Source organism: Sorex fumeus, unplaced genomic scaffold (genome assembly GCF_029834395.1).
Source record: "Sorex fumeus unplaced genomic scaffold, SorFum_2.1 ptg000128l, whole genome shotgun sequence".
Classification (NCBI taxonomy): domain Eukaryota; kingdom Metazoa; phylum Chordata; class Mammalia; order Eulipotyphla; family Soricidae; genus Sorex; species Sorex fumeus.
Genome location: NW_026606185.1, coordinates 35,087,602 through 35,107,035, shown reverse-complemented (window position 1 = coordinate 35,107,035; position 19,434 = coordinate 35,087,602). Strand labels below are relative to the sequence as shown.

The window sequence follows — 19,434 nt, the reverse complement described above, 5'->3', positions numbered from 1 at the left end:
CAAGAGGTACTGAGGACTGAATGACATGCAAAGCCTTAAGCTATCTCTCTGGCTCTGGATACTTTCTATGTACTGGCAAGTGTCACTTGAGAAGAACACTAATGATTAAAAAATACAAAAAAGCGGAGAAGTTACACAATGAAAACATAGGAGAGTGTGTTAATAAACTTACGATTATGATAGCTGACTGCAATTCGAATTCTAACTTTGTGGTATTTTTATTTTTAAATTTTTTTTTTAGAAATGCAATTTTTAAAAAAATTTTTATTAGTGAAACACCATGAGGTACAGTTGCAGACTTACAAATTTTTGTGCTTGGGTTTCAGTTATACAATGATCGAGTACCCATCCCTCTACCAGTGCCCATTCTCCACCACCAATGATCCCAGTATCGCTCCCACCCCCCTTCCCCCCATCCCACCCCACCTCTGTGGCTGGTCATTCCCTTTTGTTCATTCTCTCCTTTGGGGTGCTGTGGTTTGCAAAAGAGGCACTGAGTAGTAATCATGTTCGGTCTATAGCCTACTTTCAGCATGTATCTCCCATCCTGGGAGGATCCTCCCAATCCCCTTTATTTGGTGCTCCCTTCTCTATCTGAGCTGCCATTTCCCCTAGCAAGTGCGGCTGGCCTCCAAGCCATGGAGTAAACCTCCTGGTACTGATCTCGCTATTCTTGGGTGTTAGTCTCCTATTTTGTTACTTTATGTTCCCCAGATGAACACAATCTTTCTATTTCTGTCCCTCTCTTTCTGACTCATTTCACTTAGCATGGTATTTTCCATGTAGTATGTGGTATTTTTAAAGCACATTTAATGAATTTTGTTCTTTGTTAAACATGTATGTATATACACTCTTAGTATCAGTATCCAGTCTAGAAACTCGTTTTTAAAGCCCCTTAGGCTCAGGGGCCAAAGTGATACTATAGGGTTTGGCTTGCCTCTACCTTCAATCCCCAGCATCACCAGGAGTCATTCCTGAGTGCAAAGCCACGCATAACCCGATCACTGGTGTGACCCAAAAAGCCAAGAGCAAAAAGAAAAAAGATCCACAGACCCAGGTAGGGTTTTTATCTTGCATGCAGCTGACCCAGGTTCGATCCCCAGCATCCCCAGCATCCCATTTGGTTGGTCCTCCAAGCAAGCACTGCCAGGAGTGATTCCTGAGTACAGAGCCAGGAGCACTATCTGGTGTAGTCCCCAAACCAAAAATAATAAATAAATAAATAAATAAATAAATAAATAAAACAAAGTACTATAGGTACTAAGATACCCATCACCCTTGACTTATTTCAAAACAACTGAAGTTATGTCTCTTCATTTAAGGAGTGAATCACAGATGCAAGGCCAAAAACTAAGTCTACTGGAATCTTTGAACCTGGTGAATAGAACTATGCTTTTCTTTCTTTTCTTTTCTTTCTTTCTTTCTTTCTTTCTTTCTTTCTTTCTTTCTTTTTTTCATTTTTGAGTGACACCTGGCAGTGCTCAGGGATCAATCCTGACTTGCTTGGGGTTATATGCAGTGCTGGGGATTGAACTACGTTTGGCTGCAAGCAAGGCAAGTGCCTTGCCCTCTGCACTATCTCTCCAGCCCTGTGCTTTTCTTTAAGATCCCATTTTTTCACATTACTCACCCACTACTGACTATACGTATTCTCTCCCAACAGTTCGGAATACAGTATGGATAAGGAAGTTGCTTGACTCTAGGCATTTAAAGGGACAGGGAGAGACAATCATGACACGAATACTCAATTACCAGTGAAGGAAAGGAGAGTGAAAAGCAAGAGATGAAATTTATTTGGGTGTCAGTGAGAGTTTCTCCAAGGAACTGAAATCGAAACTGAATCAAAAGGAGAGACTTAGCTAGCCCCTGAAAGAAAGAGCACTCTTGGTAGAGAAATTCAATAGGAAGTGTAGTTTTTGTTGAAATACCTTCTTCCCTTTATACAATAAAAATCCAAGATTTAGGCTGGGGAGCAGGCACAAAGGGCTGCAGTGTATGCTTTGCATGTGGAAGGCTCAGATATGACCCCTAGCAGCTCCTGAGCACTGCTCAGTGTAGCCCCCCCCCAAAAAAGCAAAACAAAACAAAAAGAAACTGATTTCTCTCATAATTCAATCTGAACCACGGTGACTGCAATTATTTGCCTCTTCTGAATCTAGTATTTTATTTTATTTTTATTTATTTATTTATTTTGCTTTTTGGGTCACACCCGGCGATGCACAGGGGTTATTCCTGGCTCGTGCACTCAGGAATTACTCCTGGCGGTGCTCGGGGGATCCTATGGGATGCTGGGAATTGAACCCAGGTTGGCCGCGTGCAAGGCAAATGCCCTACCCACTGTGCTATCACTCCAGCCCCTAGTATTTTATTTTTGTGTGACATCCCCCCTTTTAATTTTTTTATCTTTATTTATTTATTTATTTTGCTTTTTGGGTCACACCCTGCGATGCTCAGGGGTTACTCCTTGCGGTGCTCGGGGGAACCATGTGGGATGCGGAGAATGAACCTGAGTTGGCCGCATGCAAGGCAAATGCCCTACCTGCTGTGCCCCCCACCCCCCCCGCTTTTTAAAGTAAAACAGATTTTATTTGGTGGGTGGGAGGGGTTTTGAAGTGGGGGAGGGGAAGAGAGAGGCAGAGAGAGAAAGAGAGAGAGAGCGTGATAGAGAGTGAGCGAGCGAGAGAGAGAGAGAGAGAGAGAGAGAGAGAGAGAAGCATTCAAGGGAGACCGCAGGCTTCTCCAAGGACAGAGAGAGCACCAACATTTTATCACTGTCACTGTCCTCCCATTGTTCATCGATTTGCTCAAGCGGGCCCAGTAATATCTCCATCGTGAGATTTTGTTGTTACTGTGTTTGGCATATCGAATACGTCACGGGTAGCTTGCCAGGCTTTGCTGTGGGGGCGAGATACTCTCGTTAGCTTGCTGGGCTCTCCGAGAGGAATGGAGGAATCGAACTCGGGTCAGCCATGTTGGCTGCGTGCAAGGCAAGTGCCCTACTCACTGTGCTATTGCTCCAGCACCCCCCCCTTTTTAAAGTAAAACATTTTATTTGGTGGGAGGGGTTTTGAAGTGGGGAGGGGAAGAGAGAGACAGAGAAAGAAAAAGAGAGAGAGAAAGAAAAAGAGAGAGAGAGAGAAGCACTCAAGGGAGACCGCAGGCTTCTCCAAGGGCAGAGAGAGCCCCAACATTTTATAAATGAAATAAAAAAAAACCAAATGCATCAGCATATAATTTCTCCCATCCAAGTACTAATCAGGCCTGACCCTGCGTAGCTTCTAAGATTAGACAAGATCAGGCACATTCTGGGTGGTATGGCTATAGACAGCATATAATTTCTATGACTAAGAAAGCTGCTGGGAGCCAGATAAATGATTCTATGGGCTGGAGTCCTTTGCGAGTAGGAGGCCCAGGTTCTCTTTCAGGCACCGCACATACTGAGCACTGTCGGACATAGCCTAAAACACTACAAAAAAACTTTTGGTCTTAAGGAAACACATAAGGAGAGGCAAAAACTTCCAGATGTCTGTAACAAGTCAGAATATTGATCCCTGAATTATCAACTTACTGGAAAACAGAATTTTCACTTATCTCTAACTGCCATGAAAAGTTCTCCTGTCAGGTTAAGTCAGATGATGTCACTGATTTTTCTACAGGCAAAACTGGAAATCCCATCCTTGGAAGCAGTGATTCTTTGCAAACTTCCACAACAATCCAAAATCAACTCTAAACTCTGCTTTCTTTACCTGGGACTTCATAGAGTTTTTAATCTATGTTTTCCACTGAGGATCAAAAATGCATGAAATTCCAGTATTGCATATAAACAATTTAGGCCATATTAGTAGTATTTGAGGGCTACCCCTGCTCTCTTTGGGGGTTTTCTTGGTGGTGCTCAGGGGACTGTGTGGTACTGGTGATCAAACCCAGGTCTCCTATATACCAACCATGCTCAGCCCACTGAAATCTCTCTAGCCCAAATATGCATACATATGTATAAATATTCAGACTAATAAAACAGAATGATCAATGAAAGTGAGTGTCTTTCTACTTTTTTTCAGGGTGTACTATCATGAAACCCTACTTACATTATTGAAATGTTTTTAACTTAGGATGTAGGCAGAGTACTACAACCAAAAGTATGTGCATTTGGGATCTTATTACTTGACTGTGTTCATGATTATCTGTAGGAAAGAATGTTCTCCAATTTAATGTATGAGTGACTGATACATTAGTAATTCTTTTTTTATATATTAGTAATTCTTACCAGTTTCAATCAACCCTTTCACATATACGTTTTTATTACAGAAGTACTATGATATTGACATTTAGTATCTCTTGTAATCCTTCTATAAATAGAAGGCTATTAAGTGAATTTTTTACTGTATACTGAATTTAAACACTGCAGAAACAAAAAGCAACAAGAGTCCTTACCACGGATCTTCTTTCAGATCTGTGATGAGTAATACAGTGATCTAGCAAGCTGTCCTCGTCCACTTCCTTCTGACAAAATGGACACACACACCTGGAAATGGTAGAGAATACAAAAAGTACTAAAATTGTCAGCAAGAATCTAGAAGTTAGAAACACTCGGATAGAGGTTTATCTAGCTTTTGGTTCTCATTCCTCCTGGTTTGACAGTTTTTTTTTCTATCTTTCTGCCTGTTTGCTTTTGGGCTGGGTTGCATCACCCTTTGGGGCTCAGAGGCTACTGCTGGTGCAGTGCTGGGGTGGGGTGGGGGGGTAACTTCTGGCAGAGCTTTGGGGACCATGTGGTGCTGAGGAGAGGATGGAACCTGGGTCTTCTGTATGCAAAGCATGAGGTAAGTCCATTGATCTATATCCCCAGGTAACCCTGGGATATAGATAAAGGTAATCCTTTGGTTACCCTTTCTTTCTCCTTTCCTCTGCCCTTTCCTAACACAGGTAATATCTGAACTGGTTGTTAATTTTTCTCCAACTTCACTAGCTTAACTATATGTTTATGTAAGACAAGTATGATGTATTTATAATGTTACATCTGTGTAGTTCAATACAGTAGCTGTTAACTATATGTGGCTACTTTCAACTGAGAAATGCTTGGCAAGTATGTCTGAAAGTATCAAATACAGACTGAATTTCAAAGACTGAATATAAAATAAGCAAAATCTCTCATATTTAAAAAATAAAATATATTGAGAATTAATTTCACTTTTTTTTTTTTTTTGCTTTTTGGGTCACACCTGGCAATGCTCAGAGGTTACTCCTGGCTCGGCACTCAGAAATTACTCCTGGTGATGCTTGGGGGACCATATGGGATGCCAGGGATCGAACCCAGGTCAGCTGCGTGCAAAGCAAACACCCTCCCCGCTGCACTATCACTTTGGCCCTAATTTCACTCTTTAAAAAAACTTTTTTCCTCTTTAGAAGTGTAGGTATTACAAATTTTAAATAAGTTCTGCATTATATTTCTCTCTCTATCTTCTTTTGGACTATGCTTGGCAGTGCTCAGGACTGTTCCTGGCTCTGTGCTCAGGAGCACTCGTGGCAGTGCAGGGGGGCCACGTAGTGCCAGAGATCACATCTGGACTTCCGCATGCAGGGCACGTGCTCCAGGCCCTTGCACTATCTGCCCGGTTCTTCAAGCAACGATTTCTATCTTAACTGCAAATACTAATCTCTGCTGTGAAATTAACTAAGCAACAATCTTTTCAGTTTTTTTCCCTTCTTTTTTCCTGATGCTTTGGAATTGCTCCAGGACCTTACACATGCAAAACAAGTGCTCTACTGCTGATCCAAGTCCCCTCATTTTCTGTTTTTAAAAAATTATTTAATTCAAAGTAGCAGAAGAAAAAAAAACATTTAATTAGCTTTCATATGATTTTGTTTCATACATTTACCTTGCCTTAAATCCCCACACTTTTTCAATCCATTTATTATTCTTCCTTCTTTTTAGTCCTTAAAGCCAATCTCTCAGCGTCTATATTTTGTACTCATTTAGAATTTATAATGTTGTGGTAGAAAACTAATCCCAGAATAGCAGGTACATCAGCAAAGCAATTTCTAGTGTACATGAAGTATGGGTTTATCATTTAGGTTTCAAAGTTAGGAAAATTTCAGCTATATTTTGAGTGCACTTTCCAAAAATCAGAAGAATAAACATATTCTTTAGGGGAGAGAAAAAAAATCACATTTCTACTGAATACTATTATTGGACAACTGAGTTTATTAAAAGCAGATTTAATGGTTTTGAAGCCTGGCAGAAGAACATAAAATCATTTCCTTATTTCCTTAGCAGAGAGCCCATACTTTATAATTATTCCCTAAGTCTAGCTTGTATAGTAATGACTAAGATTATTTTATTTCTTTTCTTCTTCTGATTTTGGGGCCATACCCAGTGGTACCCAGGGGCTATTCTTGGCTCAGTGCTTCGCATTCACTCCAGGTGGTATTTGGGGGAACAAGGAGACCTGCAAAAGAACCCAGACATCCTGCATGCAAAGCATAAGTTAAAGTCTGTTGAGCTATCCCCCTGTTCTTTTTTCTTTTTTTGTTTTTTTGTTGTTGGTGCGGGGGGAGTCATACCTGTCTGTGTTCAGGAACTTCTGGCAATGCTAGGAAGATTGTATATGGTGCCAGGGATTGAACCAGAATTAGATGCATGTAAGGCAAATATTTTAATCTCTGTACTGTCTCCTGGGCCCTTCTTTCCCTTTTGTGCTACAGAGAAACATAGTGATCAGACTGTGGTACAGTCAACAGTAGAGCACTTACCTCTGAGTTTCATCCTCAGGAGCACATACACATAAAATATCAATGCCCCACAGTCTCCATTAGACCACACAGCCAGCTTCATGCACACTTTCTTTACTTTTCGTTTTGGGTCACATCCGGTGATGCTCAGGGGTTATTTCTGGCTCTGCACTCAGGAATCACTCCTGGTGGTGCTCAGGGAACCGTATGGGATGCCAGGAGTTGAATTCGTGTCAGGCATGGGCAAGGCAAATGCCCTACCTGCTGTACTATATCTCCAGCCTCTTCATGCACAATTTCTCTAGCTCTAGGTTAATCTCATTGATCAAAATGCAACTACAACCAGGTAGCTGGCTCGGGGCTGCTTTTGTCTTATTAGAATATACACATGTACTTTCTACAGAGAAAGAAGCACAATAAGGAGGGTTGAGCTGGGGAATAAAGCAGTGGTGATGGAAGAGTAAAAATGAGTAACCTCTTAACCATGATCTCCTTTAAGAAGTATGAGTCAGAACACAGAGCCTAGCAGACACTGAACAGAAAAAGATCTATTTTGGAATCTTCCTCAATCCAGACTTGGCGGGGGAAGTTCCCAGTTTCTCCAGTGATCCGTTGGCACCTCCCATGTGGTTTTCAAGCTAGAGAAGGCAACAGCACTTGATCATGGTTGCTATTTTTTTCTTTTTGCTTTCTGGGTCACACCTGGCAATGCACAGGGGTTATTCCTGGCTCTGCACTCAGGAATTACTCCTGGAGATGTTCAGGGGACCATATGGGATGCTGGGAATCGAACCCGGGTTTGCCGCCTGCAAGGCAAATGCCCTACCCGCTGTGTCATTGCTTCAGCCCCTGATCATGGTTGCTATTAATAAAAGATCACAATAATAGGTATTAAGAATTTAAACAACCAGGGAGAGAGCTCAAGGGGCTGGAGTGAAGGCTTTGGATATGGTAGGCTGAGTTTGATGAGCAAAATACTTTTGGGTGCAATCTCTGAGCATAAGTCAAGATTGCTCTATCCCCACCTTCCCCAGGACTGACAGGTGTGACCCCAAAACAAACAACCAAAAAATTTCAATCATTCAGCCCATTCAATCCTATACAGGCATATGGTGTTTAGCAGTGAGGTACAGTAGATGGACACAGACCTTGTCACTGTCTCCCCAAGTTCTTGCAGTGGACCATATTTGTCTATGTACTTCTGGCAAGTTCTTATGTGTGCTCTCATTTCGCTGAGACAAACCTGTATCAAAGCAAATTGAAATAAGCTTAACTGTGGAGAAGTGGTTCAATGGAATCCCTGAAGTTTTATGCAATTCAGCTTTAATACTTTTATTATTTCAAAAAAGGCCACAGTGTAGGATTTGTTGATTGAAAGGATGCATTCATGATAGCAGTACAAACAGGACATATCAAAAAAAGATAATTTTTTCTACTTCTCTAAAAATTAGAAGACCCCAATATTGCACTGTTGAATTTAATTTGTCTAGAAAACAACATTTTTTTCCAAAGTGGAAAGAACAAGGGAAAAGAAGGGGCTGGGGGCAGTTAGAAAAAAGAGACAGAAAGGAAGGAAACAAAGAGTGATAAAAAGAATAAATGAATGGATTTTAGAGATCCACACAGTAAGCACAGTGCCTCAGAGAAAGATATAAGCACCATGGTTTTTCAATAACATGTCTGCTACTAGTACATGAATTCACAATACACAATATACTTAATGGCTCCATTAAGAGCAAACATAAAAGAGAGCGCTTACAGTCCATTTTTATCAAGGCTAAAGAAAGAGCCCTTGTCCTTCCAGATATACATCCAGAGATGCTAACCATGAAGGTTCTGTTACTAAACAGCACATATTCTACTAAGTGTTTCATCAGAAGCTCTGATAAGATCTAGTGCTAAAGGAAGCTTTGTATATCTGCAGTAAGATGGCTGCCCAAGCAAGAGGAAGTCAAACCACAGAAATCCACTGAGTCAAGAAAAGAGTTTTCATTACTTAACCAAAGACTAAAAAAGTCAGAGCAAGTGGAAATGTGAAAACAAATCCTGCTTTTTTTTTCTTTTTGGGTTACACCCGGTGATGCACAGGGGTTACTCCTGGCTCATGCACTCAGGAATTACTCCTGGCGGTGCTTGGGGGACCATATGGGATGCTGGGAATCGAACCTGGGTCGGCCATGTGCAAGGCAAATGCCCAACCTGCTGTGCTATATCGCTCCAGCTCCCAAATCCTGCTCTTATGCATGACCACCTAACAGATGTAAAGACCAGGGACAGATCTAAATAGCAATCCTAGAATGGAATGTTTCAGAACCTTTGACATCCAACATGCTCTTTAACGTGCTCCAATTTCTTCACTACTTTTCTTAGGCACTTTTTCCCCCATTTGTATTGCTTGATCTATAGAGAGAATCATTCCTCATATAGATTCCTTTGAAGACTATATACTGACCAGTAAGTAGATCAATACAGAGAATATCTGCTATAGAGACAAAATTATGAAGACATTTTAAGAAACGACACTATTGCACTATTGCTCTGGCCCCATCTACTTATTTTTTATTGGGGACTGAAATACCAAGACCAAGAATACTAGCCAAGGAATGGAGATCTGATCTGAACTCTAAAGAAGTGGTGGCTAAAATAGCTGTTGTGTTCCTGGCAACAGGAAAACATAGAAAGGAAGAGAGACAAGAAATACTTAAAGGAGAGACCAAATTACCTGTGAGTAAATCAGAAATGGGAAGTGGGAAAAAAGGAAGATTTCTGATCAGGATAATTAAAATAATGTTTCCAGTCCTGACAGACACATGCATGGGATCTGATCAAGAGTCAGGTGACGGAGTGATATAAGGTTGATTTTGTACATACTGACGTTTATATATGATAATAAAACATGAATTTTATTTATTTATTTATTTTTATTTTTCAGTCAGATCCAGCGATGCTCAGGGGTTATTCCTGGCTCTGCACTCAGGAACTACTCCTGGTGGTGTTCAGGGGATGATATGGGATGCTGGGAATCCAACCCAGGTCGGCTGCGTGCAAGGCAAATGCCCTACCCTCTGTGCTATCGCTCCAGTCCCCAAACATATGAATTTAAAAAGCTTTTGATTGGGGGTATGGTGCCACCAGCAGGTTAATCTGTACCTGTGAGGCGAGTGCATCAGCAGCCTGCTGGCACCTTCAGACTTCCAGATACCCCAAAATTGCTGCTGTGCCTTTGGCCAGACCCCAAAAAATTGGGGCAAAGTTTACCAAGAAAGTAAATGGCCAAAAGTTAGGTATGTGGGAGATACACCCACAAACCACCTCCAGCTCAGCTATATACTTGGAGGCATGGCCTCTCTAGTTCCTGATCAAACTGCTTAACTATGATCCCAGAGACTCAAACAAATCTCAAAACCCAACGGCTTTTGGCAGAAATGCATCCAGTCCCTGCAGTAGGTTACTGGCACTGGGCCACCCCAGGTGGGAATAGGTTTCGTGCCTTGGCCTGTTCCCCCTGGCGGCCTGGTGGCCACCATCCTCCAGAGGCCACTGGACAGTCAGGTTAGGGCCCACAGTGACGAGACACGTGGGGACTCATGGGATGGGGGTGGAGCCGGCCCTTTCCTCCCTGTCCCAAAGAGACCTCGAGTCACTGCCCATGAACGGCCTTTCTGGCTCCTGATCAAGCCATTTAATGGCCATGATCCAAGAGACTCAGAAACAAATCTCGGAACCCAGTGGCTTTTGGCAGAAATGCGTCTGGACCCCGCAGTAGGTTACTGTCGCCAGGCCATTCCGGGGGGAAAGGGTACTGTCCTCTGCCTGCTCCCCCTAGGAGGCTAGATGGCCACCATCCTCCAGAGGCCATTGGACAGTCAGGTTTGGGTCCTCAGTGATGAGACACGTGGTGCCTCACGGGATGGGGATGGAGCTGGCCCTTTCCTCCCTGTCCCAACGAGACCCTGAGTCGCCGCCCACAAACGGCCTTTCAGGCTCCTGATCAAGCTGCTTAATGGCCATGGTCCAAGAGACTCAGGAACAAATCTCGGGACCCAGCAGGTTTTGGCAGAAATTCCTCCAGATTTAATTGTTAAAATTTCGGAATTTCAAAATCGTGTGGCCACTACTGCAGCCACGTGACATCATATGTTATTCGTAACCGGCAATAGAAAACAAATTGTCTACTGTTGCCTTTTCAGCAGATCTGAGTGTTGGGGTTAAATCCCAAATAATAATGGTGGGTCTGGTGTCAAAATATTGAATGCAATCAAAGTAGAGAGAGAGTAATGTGGAAATCATCTGCCCCACAGGTATGGGGAGGGTGTGGGATGGGGGTATACTGGGGTATTTGGGGGTGGAGAATGGACACTGGTGAAGGTATGGGTGTTTCATTGTATGACTGATTCTTAAACCCGAAAGCTTTGTAACTGCTTTCATGATGATTCAATAAATAAAATTATAAAAAATTTTTTAAAAAAGTAAGGTGGAGTTTATGCCAATTCAATCAGCTAATCAGCAGCTGAATAAATAGTAATACTCCTACATTAAAATAAATAAATAAATAAATAAAAAGCTTTTGATTTTTTAGCAATTACAATGTTCCTGACAGTACAATGAGCCATATGATTATCATTTTCCTTCTTACAAAAAGATAAACAAAAACTTGGCTCAGTAATATGTCCTAACTCAAAAAGTGGTTGATCCCAGTATGTTTGAATCTGAAACCAGGCCTAAAACTTTGGGTGGTGAGGTGTGTGTGGCCACACTCAATAATGCTCATGGGTTATTACTGGATCTACACTCAGGGAACGCTCCTGATAGTTCTATGGGCACCATATTCGGTGCTGGGGATTGAACCCGGGTTGGCCCATGCAAGACAAGCAAGTATTATCTCTCTGAGTCCCAGGCTTAAAAAAAAATTCAGGGGCAAAGTGGGGATTAGGACATAGATGGAAGTGCTTGGGGTAACTCCTGGCTGTGTACACGCAGGGGTCACTCTGTGTGGTGCTGTACCTGGAATCACCCACGTCTCCCCCACACAATGCATTTTCTGAGCCCTTTGAGTTCTCTCTCCTGTCGAGGCATCAACTTTGTAGTTAGGGCTGTGTACAGTCTTAACATCAGTGAACATCAATGTTTTAAAAACATGCACTAATCACATACTGTGTGCCAGTCATTTTTCAAAGTGCTAGGTAGGGAATTGCCCAAAACAGGCAAGAGTCTGGGCCCAGAAGACAGCCCAGTGGATCAGTGTGTGGTTTGCATAGGGACCAAGTTTCAATCCCAACAACACATTGCCCCCTGAACATCATGGATGTATCCCTGGAGACTGCTCCACTCTTGCATCACTGAGTATGGCCTACAGACCCCTGAGCACCACCAGGGTCAAGCAGTATCACATTCTTTTTTTTAGATTTATTTTTATCTTATTTTTTGTTTGATTTTTGGGTCACACCCGGCAATACACAGGGGTTACTCCTGGCTCTGCACTCAAGTTCCTGATGGTGCTCGGGAGACCATATGGGATGCTGGGAATAGAACCCGGGTCTGCCGCATGCAAGGCAAATGCCCTACCGGTTGTGCTATCGCTCCAGCCTGAGCATCACATTCTTAAGCCTCAGCATTAAAGCATGTGGCCCGGCTGACTGAGGACTGCCAGGCCCTTTGCTATTCTGGAGGAGGTATATGCCACTCCCCCTTCCCCACCCCTGAAAAAAAAAAAGAACCCGGAAACTGTCCTTATCCTCAGGGAGCTTAAGTCTGGTAGGGATAATTAATATCCAAGTTAAAAGCCTAACAACAGATGGTAATAAGTGCTATAAAAGCAAAGCACAGGATATAGATACTAGAGAAAGTATGTGACAATTGACATTAAGGATCAACACAGGTTCTCTAAAGTAATTTAAATGCTCAGTACATAATCACTTTGATCTCTAGATTGATATATGTAACTATCCTTCCCTTAACAGTTCAGATTTAATATGCTGAAAACTTAACTCTGGATTCTACTCTGAATATGCTTCTCATATTAATACCATCACCTACTCATGCCAGAAATCCTGGAGGTATTTTGACACTATGTCTCATTTCCCTCCACCCACCCCATCCAAGTCAATGGACCATTTCCTTCAATTCTATCCTAACTAAACACACCTAGAAACAAATCCATTGTCCTAACCTGAGCCATCCCTCCAGGCACCTAATCGGCTTCACTTCACAAGTCACTTTTTTTCCCTTCAAACCGGTCTCCATCCACATACTAACTAAAGAGACAGCTTAAAACTATAAACCTGAACATTGCACCGCAAAGCTTACAATTTTTTCCCCCATTTTTGGGTCACACCCAGCGATGTTCAGGGGTTACTCTTGGCGGTGCTTGAGGGACCGTTTGGGATGTTGGGGATTGAACCCGTGTCAGCAAGGCAAACACCCTACCTGCTGTACTATTGCTCTGGACCTGCAAAGCTAACACTTTTCCTACACTACAGGACCTAGGATAAAATCTAGCATCTTTTAAATGGCCTCCGGATTTCACATAATCTGACCAGACTAGCAGAGCGTCAAATGAGAAAAGTTAGAAGGAGAATGTGATCAGTAAAGAGAAATATTGCCAAATCACAATGAACATAGAAGAACTATGCTCCTTGATTGGAAATATGACAACTAGACTGGCTAAGAAAGCTATTTACTGGTCTGCAGTGCTAGAGTAGCAGGAATGAAATTCAAGAGAGTCACGAGAAGAGAGGAAATGGAGTAAAAGAAAACACTGGAAAAATTAGGGGATGGTGGAAGCTGGGTGACCACTTTTCAACAGCCCACGTGTATGAAATTGTCCAAAATGAAGGGGAGAGGTAGGACAATGCACTTTAGAAAGTCAGGAAAGGCTGAGGCCAAAGCAGTGGTGCAATGATCAGCTCAGGAAGCTGAGCACGGAGGGCTCTCATACCAATTCGTCACACTCTGTGCAGTGTTGGTACTCGGATTTCATCCTTTTGGCTACATCAGTCGCTGGAACTCCTTCTGAAGGAAGATAGGCCCTGCAGTAAGGGCAGGTCCACTTACTGTTCTTCAGACTGGTAGCAATACAGGAACGGCAGAACCTACCGGAACAAACCAAAAGCATGTCATTTTACATCAAGAGCAAAAAGGAGTCACTCCTCCGCATTTGCTGGGGTAAACTACATTTTCTTGACAGCAAGTCTTATCAAATAAATGCTCCCTTGGCATAGCACAAACGTCAAGAGTTTTTCACTTACCCAGTAAGCCTTCTCTGGAGACAGACCTGCACTACACTGCAGGCATCTAAACACTTTTCAGCATTCCTATAAATAAGAGTTCAACTATAATTCAAAGGTTATCTACTGTGCTCTTTCTCTTCTTTAATATTATTATATCTAAATATTTTTTTTTGAGGACATAGGTCTTTGCGATGTTGAAAGTTGTGTGTTAGATAAGAACCGCTAATCAAGGTCAAAATAACAGTCACGTCATGCTTCATAGAGTAAAAAGCCTTCCCTAAAAGAAGATGATCACTATGCATCATGAATTATCTATAACATATGTATTATACATAGTTTATTTGCAGTATATATGATTATGTATTTATGTGTAGTTTAGGGGGACCACAGGAAAAGTCATTTCTGACTCACTACTGAGGAGTCGCTTGTGGCAATGGGGGAATATGTGTTCTAAAGATTGAACCCAGGGATCTGACAAGCAAAGCATGGGCTCCAACGTACGGCGTTATCTCCCAGCAAAAGCTACGCTTTTCAAAAAATGTGAATAAGGGCAGTTAGGATATAGATATAGGATATATGGGCTGGAGCAATAGCACAGCGGGTAGGGCGTTCGCCTTACAAGCGGCCAACATGGCCGACCCGGGTTCGATTCCTCCGCCCCTCTCGGGGAGCCCGGCAAGCTACCGAGAGTATTGGATATGCCAGACACAGTAACAACAAAGTCTCCAATGGAGACGTTACTGGGCCCGCTCGAGCAAATCGACGATCAACGGGAGGGCCTTTACTTTACTTTAGGATATAGAAGGGACCAGTATGACAAAATAGTTGGAAATGATCACTTTAGACAGGAACTCAGTGTTGAAAGTAGGTAAAAGGACGTACCTGATCACCTTTAAGTATGTGTATTGCAAATCATAATGCCCAAAAGGAGAGGGGGTGGAGGGAGAAAGAGAGAGAGAAAAGAAAAGTGTTTGCTATGAGAAAGAGGAGAGAGAGAGAGAGAGAGAGAGAGAGAGAGAGAGAGAGAGAGAGAGAGAGAGAGAAAGAAGAAAAGTGCCTGCCAAGAAAAGTGTCTACCACGGGGGGGAGGGGTGGCAGGAGGGAAACTGGGACATGGATGATGGGAAATGTACACTGGTGGAGGGACTGATGTTGGAAAATTATATGATTGAAAATCAATCATGAACAGCTTTGTAACCATGTATCTCACTGTGATTCAACTAAAAAATAAAATTTTGAAAGTGTCAATAAGATGCCTGGAGAAACAATACAGTTGCCTTATACATAGTAGACCTGGCTTGATCCTCAGCAACCCCTCTAACCCCTGAGCCCTGCCAGAAGTGATCCCTGAGCACACAGTCAGGAGTAAACCTTGAGCACTGCTGGGTGTGGCCCAAAACCTAAAAGCAAAATAAAATTAAAAAACATAAGTTGGCCAGAGATCCCCGCACAGCAAAGTCTGGCAAGCTACCAGTGACGTATTCAATATGCCAAACACAGTGACAATAAGTCTCAAAATGGAGATGTTACTGGGCCCGCTCGAGCAAATCGATGAATAACGGGAGGACAGTGACAGTGGCCAGAGATCACTCCACAGGCAAGTTCTGCACGCAGAAGGCTGGGGTCTGATCCCAGCACTTGTAGGTAGCGAGCCCTCAAAAGCCAAGCCGGGAGTAGACCCAAAGCACTATCGGATATGACTCAAAAACCAGGAAAAAACAAAAGTAGATACTACATACTGAAAACTTTCTATATTACAGATATACATTTCAGTGAAATATCACAAGCTGGACTCCCAATAACATTAGCCATGACTGATTCTTCTTCACTTTTTATAAAATTATTACAAGGTCATGAAGGATGCTGGGGTTTGCACAGTCCTTGAAACAATGACTTGATTTGTAGCCTGCCCACTATGCCTTGTTTTTTTTTTCTGCAGTAGTATCCAGACTATGCTCTGCAGAATTAAATCTTTTATACTCTATGCAGTCTGGTGGGAGCTCAGTCAAGGCCCACAACTCGCTGATGAAGGAGTGCCAAGCAAACCTCTCTGGAAGCTGAATACGAACTACATTGACATAAAGACTGATGCAGCAATAATTTGGTCCAGGTCTGCCTGAGTTCCTGCCTTTTCTTTTTCTAGCTGCTTCATTATTATTGCTGTACAATAATTTGCGTGGAGGTGTTGCATCTCATGCAGCAATGCTCAGAAGCTATTCTTGGCTCTGTGCTCACGAGTGACCCCGCTCAGTGCATGGAGGAGTATACGTGGGGCTGAGGACCAAATCAGGGCCAGCTGCAAGCAAGGCAGCACCTTATTCCCTCTATGATCTATTCAACACTGTAGCAACTTTTTATTTTGATATAATTTCAAATGTGATATAGTTTTTAAAGTGAATTTTAAAGCATGCACAAAGGGGCAGGGGATATAGCTCAACAGACAAGAGCGCATGCTTTCCATGTAGTAACCCCATGTTAATCCCCAGCACCCTACGGTCCCCTAATACCACCCAGAGAGCCCTCCTCCAAGAATGACCCCCAAAACACTAAGACAAAAGCATCCCCAAATAAAAGAACAAAAAAGAAAACATGTATATCTGCCTTAATTAATTTAATCTTAAGAAACCCCTAATAAACATTGACATTTCTTTGAAAATATTTAGATATTTTTTGGTTTTGAGGCCACACCCAGATCTGCTCAGGGTTTACTCTTGGCTGTGGACTCAAGGCTCACTCCTGGCAGTGCTCAAGGAATATATGGAGTATCAGGGATGGAACCCAGATTGGCTGCAAGCAAGGCAAGTAGCTTACTCCTTGTACTACCTCTCCCCACCTCCAAAGATTTCTACATTTCTAGATTACTACATTTCTAGTTGATGAAACTGAGGTATATAGAGGTTAACTATATATAGATAACTCTATATATAGTTAACTCCATAGGTATATAGAGGCTGGAGCGATAGCACAGCGGGTAGGGCGTTCGCCTTACAAGCGGCCAACATGGCCGACCCGAGTTCGATTCCTCCGCCCCTCTAGGAGAGCCCGGCAAGCTACCGAGAGTATTGGATATGCCAGACACAGTAACAACAAAGTCTCCAATGGAGACGTTACTGGGCCCGCTCGAGCAAATCAACGATCAACGGGAGGGCCTTTACCTTTACCTTATAGAGGTTAACGGTCTTCTTCTAAGACACACACACACACACACACACACACACACACACACACACAGGTACCCGCACTTGGTTGGACTTAAGCTGGGTTTTCTCACCCAAAATTCAGTAACCTTTCTTTTTGTCACCCGAGTTACCCCACTTGGAAAGAAGAGTTTCAGAATCAAACGTTCTTGGTTCTCAGTTGTCTTTTACCTTTCTGCCTCAGCGACTGATGATTTAGTTCTAAAACACAGTTTGCCCTTTTCTGTCCTTACACTTTTCAAAACAATTGGTTCTCTTGATGGGACTTTTTTTTATAGCTCATTCAAATGTTCAAGTCATAATTAAAATATCACATTTCTAACAACACCTATGGTTATGACATGACTTAGTTGCTTATACAATTTAAGAAAAAACAAACCACACTTTGTGGAACTTTTGTTTTTGAACCTAGGGTCTCACACACGCAAAACTCTTTTGCTGAGCTACAAAGCTGATGCAACACTTTGGTTTGGGAATTTACCTGGAAGTGCTCAGGGGCTATTCCTTGCTCAGTGCTCCGGGATCACCCCAGGAGGTGCTGAGGATTGAACCTGGTAGTCCTCCATACACCTCAGTTTTCTGAGCCATCTCTCTGGCCCCAGCACGTTTGTTTTTTAAACAATTGAAAGTCTTTCCCTTTTATCAGAACTTATTTGAGTTTGATGTCAATACAAATGTCAGCCCAATACTGGTAAGCAGCCCTGTGGTGGACACTCATCCCATGATCTTCCTGACCTCTCACAGGAATCCTACACAGCTAATTTGCTTCCCTATACTTGACTGACAGTCGAACAAGGTTCAGAAAAACTGAATGTTCCAAGGTCACATAGCTAGAAGGCAGCAGTTCTCGAATCCTCTAAGAGGCTCAAAATTTATAGTCTCCTTTTTCAAGTCCGGCCAATTCCTTCCAGTGACAAACGGAAACAGCACAAGTAGAGGCTCGCGATCTACATGCATAAAACAAAGGTCTTGACACAGGCTACATCAGTGCACAGTTTTATAACTACAATTGAAAACTGTAACGGAACTTCTTAGTAGATTTTCATGAAAAGTAGTAACCTTTGAGGTATTCTTTAAACCAATTCACTACAACTCTCCCATGTTTGTGTGTGACATGATGTGTGTTTTTATGTGTGGCATGAAACTCTCAAAAGGTCACTGTAGAGATGGTATCATACTCGTGAGACTACCGTGCAAATCCAACAAATCAGCTAACTGTATTTTATTTTAGGTTATGCGACCACATCTGGAGGTGATCAGGACTTACTTCTGACTTGCTCACGGATCACTCTTGGCAGTGCTTGGGGGATCGTATGGGGTGTTGGGGATCAATCCTAGGTAGGCCGCTTTCAAGACAAGCGCCTTACCCACAGTACTATAGGTTCTGGCCTCTGTACTACTATAATAAAAGTGATTACTAAATGGAGAAAACACATCAAGAATGGGGTGTTTTGGAACACGGTAGATTTACTGACTATGAGAACACCCACTCTGAAACTAACTTTGAAAACCGAAAGTGACCGGATGTGACTATTGCTTAAGTCTCACCTCTGGGCTACTGAAACAACTGTGTAGAACTGTTTGATTCAAAGGGATGTTGAAGGCATGGGCCAGGGCCACAGTACAGCAGGCAGGGTGCTCACTTGGCACAAAACTGATCTGGGTTTGATCCCAGGCACCTATAGAGTCTCCCAAGCCCTGCCCAGAGTGATCCCTGAGCTCAGAGCCAGCAATATGTTTCGTATCAATGGCTGTGATCCCCCCCCCAAAAAAAAACCCCCAAAAGATGTTGAAATTTAAAATTTTCTCCTTTGGGCCAGGGAGACAGTCTGAGAGGTAAGATGCCTGCCATAAGTACATCCCAGCACATGGTCTCCAGAGCATCCCTGGGGTCACTCCTGGGCACAAAGCCAGGAATAGCCCCTGAGCACCACTGCATGTGTCTCAGACACCCAAAGTCCCCCAAAGGAAAACTTGGTGTTAATGTGACAGAAGTTTCAAGTTAACATGTTCCACTATAAATGATCACACACACACACACACACACACCCTCTCTTTTTTTCCTCTGATGATGGATCAGCTGGGCCTCTCACCTGTCTTCCTTTGATGTGTTTGCAACTCAGGTAGACACTCAAAGTCCATTTCTGGCACTCTTTCAGCTCCAAAACTAATCACATTTCATATTATATTCTGTATTGATACTAAATTGAACTCTCTAAGAAAAGAAATTATTTTTGTAACCTAAAATCCTAGAAGAGTACTTCTCTCTAATCCCAAAC

General features: G+C 42.7%; 1 protein-coding gene across 1 annotated transcript in view; it reads right to left on the bottom strand.

Annotated features, from left to right (window-relative positions):
* Positions 1-19,434, bottom strand: part of RNF125 (ring finger protein 125) — a 46,824-nt gene that overhangs the window by 15,426 nt on the left and 11,964 nt on the right. The window contains exons 2-4 of the mRNA XM_056138245.1: positions 13,667-13,820; positions 7,878-7,972; positions 4,432-4,522 (exon numbers count right to left, since the gene is read on the bottom strand). Coding sequence (XP_055994220.1) covers positions 4,432-4,522; positions 7,878-7,972; positions 13,667-13,820 — 340 coding nt within the window. The remainder of the gene's footprint in view (positions 1-4,431; positions 4,523-7,877; positions 7,973-13,666; positions 13,821-19,434) is intronic.